The 14,527-nt window shown below is 52.6% G+C and overlaps 1 protein-coding gene across 2 annotated transcripts; it reads right to left on the bottom strand.

Moving 5' to 3' along the window:
- Positions 1–5,078: 5,078 nt before the first annotated feature.
- Positions 5,079–13,730, bottom strand: NMUR1 (neuromedin U receptor 1). 2 transcript variants are annotated; one of them, XM_060106796.1, is made up of 3 exons: positions 13,565–13,730; positions 10,779–11,664; positions 5,079–8,125 (listed from the first exon to the last, which is right to left on the bottom strand). In XM_060106796.1, exons 1-3 carry the CDS (start codon positions 13,565–13,567, stop codon positions 7,743–7,745), a joined length of 1,272 nt encoding a protein of 423 aa, XP_059962779.1. In that variant the 5' UTR covers positions 13,568–13,730; the 3' UTR covers positions 5,079–7,742. The 2 variants fall into 2 exon arrangements, with proteins under 2 accessions (XP_059962779.1, XP_059962781.1); XM_060106798.1 differs by having other exon boundaries at positions 7,757–8,125; positions 10,795–11,664.
- Positions 13,731–14,527: the final 797 nt, after the last annotated feature.

Raw genomic sequence — 14,527 nt, 5'->3', positions numbered from 1 at the left:
GGGAAGGAAGAAGAGTAAGAAGAACGATTTGCGTACATATTTTGGATTTGGTACTTGACTGAATATAGTAAAAGAATATTGACCAATAGGATTTATCTCTGGAATGCCAGATGTTGCAAGGTAAGTTAATAATGTCAAAGTAAGAGACTAAAGGAAGAAAAATACACATCTTTTAGATAAACCTTATCTGAAAATGTACAATATTTGATGGCAAAAATTAAGAAGCATTCTTATTAAAATCTGTAATAAGAACTTGGGATATGAATGTCACTCTTAAGACACAGAGCAAGATTATGACAGCAAAAAAAATTATGACAGATTTGGCCATGTTACAGTTTAAAACCTTTGGGTGCAAGAGTCTCTACAAACAAATTTAAAATATAAGGAACAAATTGGGAAGAAATATTTGTAACATATATAATAAAAAGTTAGTATCAGAATATGAAAAACTACGATAAGAAAAAGGCAAACAGGGACTTTCCTGGTGGTCCAGTGGTTAAGACGCTGCGCTTCCAACGCAGGGGGCACTGATTCCATCCCTGGTTAGGGAACTAAGATCCCACATGCCATGGCGTGCGGCCAAAAGTTAAACAAAAAAAAAGAGGCAAACAAATATGGGCAAAGGATATGAAAAGTAGCTTTCAGAAGAAATTTAGGTGGCACGAAAAGATAATGAAGAGATGCTCAGCTATACAACCACCAGGGAAAATATCATTTAAAACAATAATACAGTACTATTTTGTATCGTCAGATTAACAGAAATTAAAACATCAAACAAGTGTTTGGGGATTGTGGGGAAACTGGTGAGAAGGCAAATTGTTACTGTAGAGGAGGAAAAATATCTTTTTCCTCTACCTGTCTAAATTGTTAGCTGGGACCCTGTAACAAAAGGCAGATTAACAAGCGAAAAGCATACAGCTTGATGTGACACTGGAGCCTTCCTAAGGAAATGAAGACCTGAAGAATGGGTTAAACCTGAGTGTTTTGCTAGATCCGATGAAGAGTAGAGGGTGTCACAAAATGTGATAGGATGGAAAGAAGTGTGAGGTAAGTGTGGTCTTGGTGTTCCTCAGTCTTGGAGAAAAGAATGCTTCTTCCCTCTGGGTAGAGGGAGAGCACCTCTCACGTGACGGTCTTATGACCTGCTTCAGGGGAAGGTCAGAGAGTCCTCTCTGCACCTGCTGTGTTACCAATGCATTTGGCTTAAGATACTCAGTACGCCAAGGTGCTGTATTTTGGGGTAGCATATCCTGAACCCCCTCATTATTACAAACACCTGGAGAGAAATTTGGCGCCTTCCTATTGAGGTAAAAATTCTCCTTCCTTAAATTTAGGAATTCCACTTTTCTCACCTAGAGATAAAGGATCACGCTGATGAAGATACAAATATGTGAATCTTTATTGCAAACTTAAAATTTATTATGGACATTTTCAAGCATACATTATTAAGTAGAATATAATATCATGAATTCCTTTTTACCCATCACCTCAATCACTTCAATATTTTTGCAATTCTTTTTTCAGCTATTCCCTGCCCCACTGTTTTTTTCCTCTCCCTCTCTCCCTGTTTTTTTTTGGCTTGAGTATTTTAATGTGAATCCCAGGCATCCTATTATTTCGCCAGTAAACACTTTATTAAGTGCTGATACAGGCTATCAGGATTAATATCATCTAATATCTAGTCTGTGTTCAGTTTTCTGTCTCAAAAATGCCTTTTTGCTGTTAGCATGTTTGAATTAGGATTCAGACATTTCCATGCATTACATTTGGTTGATACATCTTTTAAATCTTTTTTACTTTGTAATAGAAACCCCCTTTTAAATACCATTTATCTGTTGAGGAAACCAAGCCATTTGTCTTATAGACTTTGTCCTTACACTAGATTTGGCTTACATCGCTGAGGTGTCTTGAACATGCTCCTGCATCCGCAGTGATCTTGTAAACTGCCAGTTAGATCTGGAGGCTTCCTTACATTCAGCTTCAGTTTTTTTTTTTTTGCAAGACTTATGGTTGGTTTTGTGTACTTGTTACACCCTTCTAGGAGGCACTTAATGTCTGGTTAAGTCACCACTTTTAGTGATGGTAAAACTGATCTCACAGTTTGGGTATCGTCAGCTTCATCCATCCATCATAACCGTGGACACTGTACCAGACGGTTCAAGGCAGTTCTCTCATAAAGCAAATGATTGAAAACAATCTATTATTCATTAATTAGAGGAGGGTATATGTGTGGGAAATGACAGGGATCAAATTGCCAAAATGTTAATAGTGGTTAATTTAGGTGTTGGGAATAAAAGTAGTTATTTGTGTACTTCATTTTTTTTTTCTCAAATTTACTAAAATGGAAACACATCCTGCCTATGCATGAAGGCCAGACAGACAAGGAAGAAGACTGGAGGGAAGGTTCCAAGTCCAAATTCCAGGAAGAGCAACCAGGGAAGTCCAGAGAATGAGAGCAAAGAACTTGGACCGCAGTCTGCTTTGCTATTGTTTTTGCCTGTCCAGTGTCCATTCCTCCTCCTGACGGCCCCTGTTTCCTTTAGGGTCCTCCTCCCCTGGATTCAGTTTTGGTGGAACTGTCATTAGAGCTGCTCCGCCCTTCCCTGGCCAAAGCTCAGAGGCCAGTGCAACCCCTTCTCCCACAACTTTGAGCAGCATCGCCTCCTCCTGGAAACCTTCCCTCCACTGGGGCAGCTGCCTCTCTTCTGTGCCCCCAGACTTCCAGCTGTCAGAACACTTGTGCGCCCCCACCTCCCAGCCTTGTACAGTCCCTGGCACGTGGTACTCAGTACATGTTAGCTGAATGAATGATGCCCACACTGCTTGGAGCTGATGAAGGTACTTGAATATTAGATCAAAAGACCCCAGGTACTCTTGTAGATGTTCCAGAGAATGTGGCAGGAGCTTCCAGGCCCTCCAGCCTAGCTCTAGCCTGTGGCCACCTCTCCTGAGCCAGGGCACTCTTACCCAGCCAGGTACGGCCTTCCCTGGATCCCCACTGTCCCTCACCTGGGCCGTGGCCTCTATTCCTAAACAGCCCCCCAGTTGTCCTGCCCTGCCTTGTGCAGAAGCTTGAAAGAAGGTGAAGTTGGGGTGTTGCATTTAAAGAGGCCACACAGAGGGACATTTACCTCAGTAACTACCATCCTCAAACTAAACGTCGTAGACTTAGGAAACTGGACACTGTTTGCAACGATGCAGCGGTCAGTGTTGGCCTCTGAGTCTCTTATTTGCGTGCAGGCAGGTTGCTCATCCTTTGTTTAGAAATGTCAGTACCTTTCAGTCCAGTCTGACTTTGGCCTAAGGCCAGTCTGACTTTTTTTTTTTTTTTTTTTTTTTAGATGTTGGGGGTAGGAGTTTATTAATTAATTTATTTATTTTTGCTGTTGGGTCTTCGTTTCTGTGCGGGGGCTTTCTCCAGTTGTGGCAAGCAGGGGCCACTCTTCATCGCGGTGCGCGGACCTCTCACTATCGCAGCCTCTCTTGTTGAGTAACACAGGCTCCAGACGCGCAGGCTCAGTAGTTGTGGCTCACGGGCCTAGTTGCTCTGCGGCATGTGGGATCCTCCCAGACCAGGGCTCGAACCCGCGTCCCCTGCATTAGCAGGCAGATTCTCAACCACTGCGCCACCAGGGAAGCCCCAGTCTGACTTTTGCATCAGGATTTGAACCCAGGCAGCCTGACTAGAGTCCCTGCTCACCACCTTTATACCCTACTGCTTTGTCAGAAGAAGCATACTAAAGTTCTTGTGCTGAAGAGGATTAGACTGTTAGGAAAATGTACATGTGTTTCTAGGATCAGATTCCTTAAGTCTGTCCTCATCATTCTTGCCTCAAAAAAAGTTTTAAAAACAGAGTGAGAGAGGAGAATGATTATTACAGACTGTAGTTTGGCGTTTCAAAACAATGATAATATCTGCTCATCTTAGAAATATGTAAAGATAACCACTAGTAGAACAAACAGAATGTGTAACCTTCACAGCAGTGGTAGATGGATCTGTTAAGGTTTTTGGTTGCAAACAGCAGCAAACAACTCTGGCCAACTGAAGCAAAAAAGGAATTTATTGAAAGGCTCTTAGTAGCTCAGAACAACAAGAAGGTTGAAAAACCGGCAGAGAAAATGCGCAGAAGCCAAGGCGGGCTGGGCAGCAGGGGCCCCGGGAGCAGCCTGGATGGGATGCTGCTGTTAGCACCCTGGACATGTCTGCCCCTGTTGTCAGAGGTCTTGGTATCACTCCCAGTGGAAGTCCCAGGTCAGATCATCCAGCTGCCTGAGTGCAAGTCCTGGGTCACACAGTGATGTCAGTGATGCAGTGTCCAGAACCCTTTCAGCTTCTGTAGTAGGAGCCTGGGCTTGGTCTCACACCAAGAGTCACACACACAGGGATCCCCCTCAATGGGAAGGGAGTGCAAATACTAGGAAGCCCTCCAAAAAGGCAACTCCTCTCTACAGGGAAGACATGAAACAAAGAAGACTTGGTGGACCCACTAGAAGACAAGGATGGGGAAAAGGGAGACACCAAGAAGTGTACAAAATGAGATGGGCTCCCAGGTGTCAGAATTGATTTGGAAACGCCATCTGACTGTGTAAGAATAGATGTGAAGTGTTGCACACTTGATATTTCCTGATCAGGTACTTCACGGAAGGGTGGGCAAACGCAGCTTTGTTTGTTGATGAGACTCGTCTTGGTGAGTTCCCAAAGAAAATCAACCTTTTTTCTGAGAAGGAAAGGGTGATCCCAGTATGTTCACCTTGGCCCTCAGAAATACTGGCAGAGAGGGTTGTGTGTGATGGACCATGGGATCTAGGACCCATCAGAAAGGAAGTGAAGATGAGGGGAAGCTGATGGATGGGGAGAAAGCAGAGTGGTCGAGAACTGGGAAGGTGAGATGAGGTTAAAGAATAAATGTATCGGGCTTCCCTGGTGGGGCAGTGGTTGAGAGTCCGCCTGCCGATGCAGGGGACACGGGTTCGTGCCCCGGTCCGGGAGGATCCCACATGCCGTGGAGTGGCTGGGCCCGTGAGCCATGGCCGCTGAGCCTGCGCGTCCGGCAACGGGAGAGGCCACAGCAGTGAGAGGCTCGCGTGCCGCAAAAAAAAAAAAAAAAAAAAAAGAATAAATATGATTTATAGAGCAGCAGAGCAGGAAGGAGGCAATCATGATCAGGAGCTCACACTTCCAGAAATGGAAAAACGCCCGGAGGTCCTGGGGTCAGGATGTGACCAAGGGGCCAAAAGGACACGGTGGAGGAGAGCCTCCAGAGCTGCAGGAAAGATCAGGAGCTGATACCAGGGCAGCGGTGGGCCATCCACGGGGACTTCAGCATCACCCAGGATAGTGGCAGGGGTGGAGCAGACGGAAAGTAGAGCGGGCCCAAACGCTCGAACATGGGAGGAGGAGAGATCTGTGTGACTGCAGCCAGAGCCAGGACGGGAGGTGACTCGAGTCCCAGATGAGCCAGGACTCCTGTCCTGGGAGCAGCACTGGGCACTCGGGAATGCTGCTACCCCCGTGACCAGTGCAGAAGAGCAAGCTGCAGGGGATGCTGCTTCCAGCAGAGAGTGCGAGCTTGCTGGCTGGCCTTTCCACCTCCATCCTTTTTTCTCCAGGGCTGAGCCCACAGCTGCTGCTTCCACTTTCCATGGTAACTAGTGACTCATGACAAGTGGGACCTATCCACAGACATGCCGTGGAGACACCTGAGAGACATCAAATTTACAGAGCCCAGGCCTTCTGATAACTCACATCCCCCCCTTCCCCAACCTGCCCAGTGCTTCTCTGCCCATAGTAGTCCCTTCATAAATACTGACCAGAGCCTCAGGAGCATGTGGTCTCTGTCACTTAAGAGAGGCCCCGGGGAGTCCAGTTTGTCTTTGGGAACAACGGCAGGCTCCAGCCTGAAGTCTGGCCTCAGCTGCTTCCCCCGACGACACCCCAAGGCCGCCTGGGAGCTCATTTCAGCGGTGACATTGGGAACTCCTAGCTCAGCACAGCCTCTTTTCACAAGCTCCTTTCTCAGATCCCCCCATCCTGTCTTATATGTGGTGGTTACCCCTGGAAGGTAAAGCTATGGGTGGCTTTTTAATTTTTTCTTTTCCTTTAGACTTAATCCTTTCTTTAAAAAAAACTGTAGTAAAATACATATACAATTTAAATCTTAACCAGTTAGGTGTACAATTCAATATTGTTCAAGCATATTCACATTGTTTTGCCACCAATCTCCAGAACTTTTTCATCTTAAAAAACTGAAACTCTGTACCCATTAAACAACTCTCTATTTCCCCCTCCCCCCATCCCCTAGCAAGCGTGGGTTTTAATTATTTTAAATTGTTTTCATTTTTGCTCATTTGTACTTTCCAATTTTTCAAAATGAGTATTTATTATTTTTACAACTGAATTTCAAAATCTCCAGGACATTTTTGTACAATCTTCTCCACTTTGCAGTCAGGGGACCTGGGGCCTGAGCTGTGGAGAGTCTGCAGGGAGAACCTGTAGCACCCTGGGCGTCCTGCAGCTCCCCACAAAGGAGGCCAGGGCTCCTTCTGCTGCAGTCCCCTCTTAGGAGGAGGACAGGTCAGGGGCTGCAGCAGGACAAGTTCTGGCCATTAACTGGGTCCTGACTGAGCACCCAGTTACCCACAGGGATTCGGGATGGAGCTCCGTTTCAGGACTCACGTGTCTCTCTTCTCACCTCACTGAGTCCCAAGCAGTTCTCGCGGAGTCACTCGTTGCCCTTGGTTGGCCCATGTCTCTTGCCCCCAGAGATTCTCTGGCCAGTCAGGCCCAATTCTCTGCTCATCTCAGGCCCCCAAGCCAGCCTGTGAGGAGGTGAAGACAGAGGCAGGCAGGGGCCTCTGCTCACACACAGTCCCTTGGTCGGTGCCAAGCCTCACTTGCTCTAGGACAAGCAAAGAATGTTCCCTGAGTGGCTCTCGAGGGGGTGGGGTGGGGGGCTTGTAGAGGTCAGGGAGGGAGTAAGGGTTGGGGGTTAGTGAGGATGTAAAGAGTAATTTCCGCCTTGCTAATCTGAGGGTATCTGTTTTGTTACAAGCAGGGACTTAGGCACGCACACAGAAAACCACAGCTAAAGTGCCAAAGCGCCACACTCCAGAATGTCACGGCCCCTTTCATTTTGCAAACAGGGCCCGAGGCTTGTAAGGCGAGGCAGTTTGCTTGATGCCAGGGCCAGGTGGTGGTGGCTCAGCTGAGACCGGAGCCAGGTCTCCCGGATCCCTGACACACCTGCCGCTTAGTGGCTCCACCGGGTGGAGCTCCCAGAGCAAAACAAGCCGACTGGGGGCCCGGGAGGGGTCGGGTCAGAATCCCAGGTGCAGGCCAAGAGCTAGAGAGGGACAGAATGGGCCAGAACTTGCAGAAGCTCTGCAAGAAATGGGCAGGAAAGGTAGGGCGCCACGGAAACACTTCAGAAACGCGCTGGGGGTGGGGGGTCCCCAGATGGAGTCTTGCCGTGTGCAGTTATCCGGCCACAATGTTCCCCTTCCAGGGGAAGGGCTGGAACTGGGGACCTGAGAGTCTGGAGGACAGACAGCAACCTTACAGTCCTTCCGATCCATGGGTGGGGCAGGATCACTGAGGTGCTGGTCAGGGTTTCTAGGCTGAAGTGGGGACGGGGCACGAAGGGGGACAGGCCACGAAGACACGCTGCAGAGGAGGCAGGTGTGGCCCCCAAAGCTGGGCGTGGCCCTGTGGCCCCTCAGGGTGAAGCTGCCTGAGGCTCCTCTCAGGAGGGGTCCGTCTCTTGCCACCCCTCTGGGCCACCGTTCTCAGCCAGGGGCTGGGCCCTGCTGCTGGGGGAGCCCATGTCACCCAGGGTGCTGCCCGTGGTCACCCTGCTGAGGCTGTGGGAGCTGCAGCGGGGTCCGTGGCGGCGGCACCGGGTCCCCGGGCACAGGGCCTCCCAGAAGGTGTCCCGGAAGCGGCTGGACATGAGGCTGTAGAGCACAGGGTTGGCGGCCGAGCTAAAGTAGAAGAAGACGCCGGAGACGACGTGCACGTACTGGAAGGCCAGGTGCAGGCCCTCGGTCCAGCGGGACACGAGGCTCCACATGAGGCGGTCGATGTGGAACGGGGCCCAGCAGATCCCAAACACCACGACCAGGACAACTGTGGGCAGAAAGGGAGCCTGTTCTCTCCTCTCCTCTCCCACCAGCCACCCACACCCACTGTCCATCTGGAGGTTTCTGGAAGTTTGCCTGTCCTGGCCACACCCCTATAGGAGAGGCTGCTCTCGCCACTGTCACCGACTGGGCAGTGGGCGTGTGCCCTGGACCAGGTGTGGACACCCGGGCCAGACTGGCCTGGTCCGATTCTCTCACCGTGGAACTGGAACTAAGTGACGGCTGTGGATGCTGAGCCCCAGTGTGACACAGTGCGGCTAAGGCCCACTCTGGGTGCCACTCAGAGGCCATGCCCGCTTATGCATAAGCAGAGACGAACAGGAGGATGAGGCCTGTGGTCAGACAGCAGTAGCCAGGGAGTTACAGGGAGAGCGAGACAAACACCACCCCACCCCCCCGCCACGCACTTGCCTGTCTTGGCCCTAGAAGCCTTCCCAGACCCAGACCCAGACCCACACCCCAGCTCTCCTGGGTGCCCCTGAATACCCTGCCCTTCATTACCTCCCCTTTCCTCGACAGCCCCACCCCAAGCCCCAGTAAAAGACTCCTTCACTCTTTCTCCGGAGCTTCCCTCCAGACCTGGTTTTCACCCTACCCTTCCTGGGTCTTTGCTATCAGGTCTGTGTTGATTTTTGCTTCTTGTTTCTCATGTTTGCATCTCCAGCTCACAATCCTTCCCCTACAGTGTCGTCCCCCTTACATTCCAGCGTGGTTTTCCTCTTAAATCCCGGATTTCAATCAGAACATTGCTTACATCCCCAGCACACAGCCTGGTGCACAGTAGGCCCTCAGAAAGAGAAAACAGGAGAAGGAGGGAGAGAAGAAAGCCAGAGCCCCGGGCCAGCAAGCAAGGCAGCCTTAAGGAAACACCCCACTTTCCCAGGGCGAGAGCCATCCCAGATGAGCAGACTCGGCCCGGGTAGGCAGGGCAGTAGAAGGCAGCAGAGGCAGACCCGGGCAGGTGGTCTGTAGTGCAGGAGGCAAGCACAGAGCTCCAGGTCAGTCCCATCTTAGGGGGCTGTACAAGTGACCATAGGCTCTGGGACACTGTTCTGGGGGGTGAGAGGAGTGAGTCTCTCTCTGGGAATGGGGCAGTTCCCACTTAGCTGGCCATAATCCCATGGCTTTGACCAAGGTCTCACCAGCCCTGTCCTGCCCTGGCTCACCCCACCTACCTGATTCAGGCTCTGTGGGACAGGGCAGGATGGGGAGGGAATCAATGACTGGCTTAGCATCCATGTGCCTGGTTTCCCCAGGGCCACTGTTTTTGAAAAAGCACGGGGCCTAGGCCACAGTAAGAACCAGAGCCTCAAGCCAGCTGGGCATGCCCTGGCCGGCCCCAATCCACACTTCTGCCCTGATTCTCCTGTGCTCTGTACACAGACCCTCACAAACATGCCTCCAACGACCTCTTTTAGATCATGAGCCTTCCTCTGGTCCCCAGGGAACCGCAGACACGGTGTGCAGGAAATTCACCATCTTGCCTTTCCAGCACCCTGCTCCCCTTCTTTTGGGAACTTTGCTCCCCCCGGATCCCCATGTGGGTCTGTGGGGGCTGCTTACCTCAGCCTCCTGCCACTCTGGCCCAGTGGCAGGCCATGACCCAAGCCCACCAATCAGAATCCTTCCCTGGGATTTTCCATAGCCACTAAGGGAAGAGGACAGTTAGTTCCTCAGGAAAGGGGAACTCTGTGCCCGTGGTCCTGCCTCCCAGGCTACTTAGGGAAGGACAGAACCAAAACATATTTACGAGCAAAGATGAGAGACCTGGAGGGTCCAGAGCCCATGAATAGCTCTGTCATCCTGGAGCCCAGCCGCACGCCTCTGCCCTGTCTGTGGTTGGTTCCATGAGCAAGGGCTGGCTTCATGGGTGCCACCTGTGCGTTTGCACAGAGCCCTGACCTTCGAACCTTCAAGACAGCAGCTCTGGGATTTCCCTGGTGGCACAGTGGTTAAGAATCCACCTGCCAATGCAGGGGACACGGGTTCAAGCCCTGGTCTGGGAAGATCCCACATGCCGTGGAGCACCTAAGCCCGTGCGCCACAACTTCTGAGCCTGCGCTCTAGAGCCCGAGAGACACAGCTACTGAGCCCGTGTGCTGCAGCTTACTGAAGCCCAGGAGCCTTGAGGCCCTGTTCCACAACAAGAGGAGCTACCGCAATGAGAAGCCCGCACACCACAATGAGGAGTAGCCCCCGCTCGCTGCAACTAGAGAAAGCCCGCGTGCAGCAATGAAGACCCAATGCAGCCAAAAATAAATATAATTAATTAATTAGTTAATTTTTTTAAAAAAAGACAGCTGCTCTACTATTGCTGTCTTGACATTCCTAATGATTTTTTAACAGGGGACCCTGAATTTTCATTTTGCATTGGGCCCCACAAATTATGTAGCTGGTCCCGCCATGAACCATTAGCATTTACCTTTGGTATCACTTTCTCAAGGGTAATCTAGCAGAGTACACACACATGCAGTGCGTGCACACACACACGGGGGAGTGGGGGGGGGGGGGTTACTTCACACCTCACACTCAGCCTCCATCCTAAACCGAAACACTCGGCCCTTTCCTCCAGGCCCCTGGAAGCCCCAGCCCCATACCCAGTGCCTGGCTCCGCCCCTCTTCCCAGCAGCAACACTTACACAACATCTTGGTCACCTGTGTCCGACCCCTATCCTGCAGCGGCTGGAGCCTGCGGCCGTCGCTAGTCCTGGCACTGCCCTCGGCCTCCTCCCTGAGAATCAGCAGCCTGTCGCGCCGCAGCCGCAGCCCGATGAGCAGGTAGAGCACGCTGATGGTGACCATGGGCAGGCAGAAGAAGAGCAGCGCGGTGGCCTGCACGACCAGGTTGTAGAGGGCTCTCCGGTGGACCAAGGTGCACACGGCCGAGTCGGGCACTGTGCCCCGGCAGGGCACGTCCAGCTGCCGGATGCCGTGCAGGCTGGTGTTGGGCAGAGAGCAGAGCAGGGCGAGGCCCCAGATGGCCCCGAGCACGCGGCGCACGTGGGCGTGCGTCACTACAGACCTGGCCTGCAGCGGGTGCACCACGGCCACGTAGCGCTCTATGCTCAGGGCGGTGACGTTGAGCACCGAGGCCAGGCAGACAGTCTCGAAGAGCATCGTGCGGAAGTAGCAGCCACCGGCGCCCAGCAGGAAAGGGTAGTTGCGCCACATCTCATAGAGCTCCAGGGGCAGACCCAGGAGCAGCACCAGCAGGTCTGACACGGCCAGGCTGAAGAGGTAGTAGTTGGTGGGCGTGCGCATGGACCTGTGGCGCAGGATGACCATGCAGGTCAGCGCGTTGCCCACGGCGCCCAGCACGAAGATCAACAGGTACGTGACACAGATGGGCACGAACAGCTCCGTCTGCTGGGGCCCCAGGTACTTGAGCCTGAGCTCCTCATCAGTCAGGTTCAAGTCCTGGGGGTCAAAGGGCCCCAGAGCCCCGCTGCCATTGCAGGGCACCGGGCTCCTTGTACCCAGGGACCTGTCTCCAGGGAGGGTGGAGCAGTTGAGGCAGAGAGGAGCCTGTGGAACAGAAGAGAGAGACAGAGACACCCAGAAAAGTCACTCAGGGAATCTGCTTCTGTTGTTATTCGTCAAACCAAAGATGCCATCGACACCAAGAAGGCCGATATATCATGTGCCGCTGAGAAGGAAAAACTCTGCCATCCACTGTAAGATGCATCACAATTTCATCTTAAAAATGTACACCTTAGGGACTTCCCTGGCAGTCCAGTGGTGAAGACCGTATGCTTCCACTGCAGGGGGCACAGGTTCAATCCCTGGTTGGGGAAATAAGATCCCGCATGCCACGCGGTGTGGCCAAAAAAAACCAAAACAAGTATATCTTTAAAATGATAAAAAGTGGGACTTCAATTTTAAATTTCATGATCTACTGAAACCTTTGAACAGTGTTGGAGACTCTCAAGCATGGGCTATGCCATCAGCAGTCACCCTTTGGGTCTCTCCCCTTTCAAGTCATGGACTTTGGGAGAGACACTCAGTTTGGGCATCTGTAAAATGGGCACAATGCACAGTATCGCAAGGTCTCTGGAAACAGCTGCCTGGATTCAAATCCAGCCTCCCCAATTTCGAGCTGTGGGACTATTTGCATGGTGACCTCTCTGTGGCTGTTCCCATATTACAAGGATCCAGGAATTTAAGACATGAAAGGTATTAACACAGGGCCTGCCTGACACACAGAAGGGCCTGATTACATCACCTCACTGGGAGGACTGAGTCACCGTGGGGATCAAGCAAGGCAGTGAAAGGGCCAAAACTATAATGCTGATCCAAAAGTTGGTTCTTGTTTCTGTTTTCTATCACCTGAACTGTTTGAAGTAGGAATATTTGACACTGTCAGCTCTGAGGTTCCCTCTCCTTTCTCCAGCTCCCATCTCTTTGCCAGTCCACCAGATATAGTAGTTAAGGGCCCAGGCCACGGAACTAAACAGACTGGCCTGGGGTCAAATGCTAGCTCTGCTATCCTCTTCTGTGACATGCCCTCACTGTGCCTCAGTCTCCTCACCTGTAAAATGGGTAAGTAGAACCTACCTCATAGTTTCTGGGAAGATTAAATGAAAGAATAAAGTTCTCAGGAGTGTGCCTGATACATTTCAGGTGCTCAACTTCAACGCATAGTGACATGATCCTTATTTCCCACCTGGCAAGGGAAGGACAGTCTAAGGGACATGGGGCAGGGGTTGAACGGGATTCCACTGGGCATGTGTCTTGGCGCGAAAGATGGGGAGATGCCCTTCTGAGCCTATTCCCCAAGCCCGCCACCACCACCTCCCCTGCCTTCGGAGTAACCGCGGATTTTCAGGCTCGGTTCCTGGATCCCCTCCCTGGATTCTCTTTTCAGCACCATTTCCTGTCCTCAGATGGGGGTTTGGGGCTCCCGTGGCCCACGTACCCGCGCACCTACCACTCGACTTTCTTTTTCAGGTCTGTCTCTCTCCTAGATCCCAAGTATTCTTAATCGCGAGTATCTTTCTCCTCGCCGAAGCCTCCCCCCAGAAGCCTCCCCCAGCCTCCCTGCCTCTCTTACACCTAATCCCCGCATTTTGGAACCGAGGGGCATCTTCATCCACTCAAACGTTTCGCCCGCGGCCGCCGCACCCGCACTCCCTACCCCGGCTGTTGCGGGAGCCGAGCGGGCACAGAGGAGACGAGTTGGGAATGCGCAGGCGCCAACCCAGGTTCGAGAGAGGTTCCCTACGCCCCCGAGAAAGGTCGCTGCACCGGAGCCCCCAGCCCCGCGGCGTGCGTGGCCGACAAAAAGACAGAAATACCCCAGGAGGCTGCGAGTCCCCCGGGGAGGGGGCGTCCCGACGGGCCCTCCGATCCCTACAGCCCTGGGGAGACCCTGCCCGCGCGCTCTTCCCGCCGCGCCCGTGCCCACGCCGGCATCCCGTTCACCTACCATGCAGTCTGCGCCCCGCGAGATCCAGGGGCCGGGAGCCCACCCGCCGAGCGTGGGGCGGGCGTCCGCGGATCGATCGACGGACAGATGCGGCCCCAGAGCGAGCCGACAGGCAGACTGAGGGCGGCCGGCGCACCAGCAGCCCGCCGGGTCGCCCCGCCTGTCAGAGGCCGGGGACGCTCTGGCCAGGACCGCCAACAGGGGGCAGTGGTGCCCCTGCAGCCCACCCGGCCGCTGAACCCAGACACGCTCGTCTGGGGCCCCCCGCAGCCACCCAAACCGTAGCGATTGTGTTTCCCAGTGTCTGATGGGGCGCTTCCAGGAACACCCTTACCTCATGGAGCCCTCACAACAACCCATTTTACAGATGAGAAAACTGAGCCGCAGAGAGATGAAGTTCAAATGATCTGGGTCTCACACCATGTCCCTGCGCTCCAGCGTGCTGACTCTTAGCTTAATCCCTTATTACGGTGTCCCTCCAGATCCCACCTCCTGCCCCACGTTTCAAATGCACCTCCAAGGACATCCCACCAGCCCCTCCAAGTCAACAAGCCCCAAAAGGTCTCATCCCCCCTCCTAGGCTTCACATGGGACTCTTCCCCCTCTATCTCAGTCCCAGGACAGCAGTCTCCACGCCCTCTCCCTTAACGCTCTCTCCCTTTGGGTCCTCCAGCCCCTGAGTCCAGTCCTCATCCCCCCACAGGACTGCTGCCGGAACCTCCATTCTCCCTCTGGTCTGGGCTCCCACAGCCCAGTCATCTTCCTGAAGCTCCAACAATGGCATTCCTCTTCTTGAAAACCTTCTGTAGGGCCCCCCCCCACTCCCTCCTGAAAAAGAACACCAAAGTCTAGCCTGGTTTCGGACCTCCCCACCCCACTTGCCTTCCTGGTCCCCCGTCACTATGTTCTCCCAGCCCAAATACCCCAAATACCTCTCAGCCATTCAAATGTTCCCCCTGCTCC

Source organism: Mesoplodon densirostris, chromosome 8, assembly GCF_025265405.1.
Source record: "Mesoplodon densirostris isolate mMesDen1 chromosome 8, mMesDen1 primary haplotype, whole genome shotgun sequence".
Taxonomy (NCBI): Eukaryota; Metazoa; Chordata; class Mammalia; order Artiodactyla; family Ziphiidae; genus Mesoplodon; species Mesoplodon densirostris.
The sequence above is the reverse complement of the archived record's forward strand: the minus strand, read 5'-3'. Positions and strand labels throughout refer to the sequence as shown.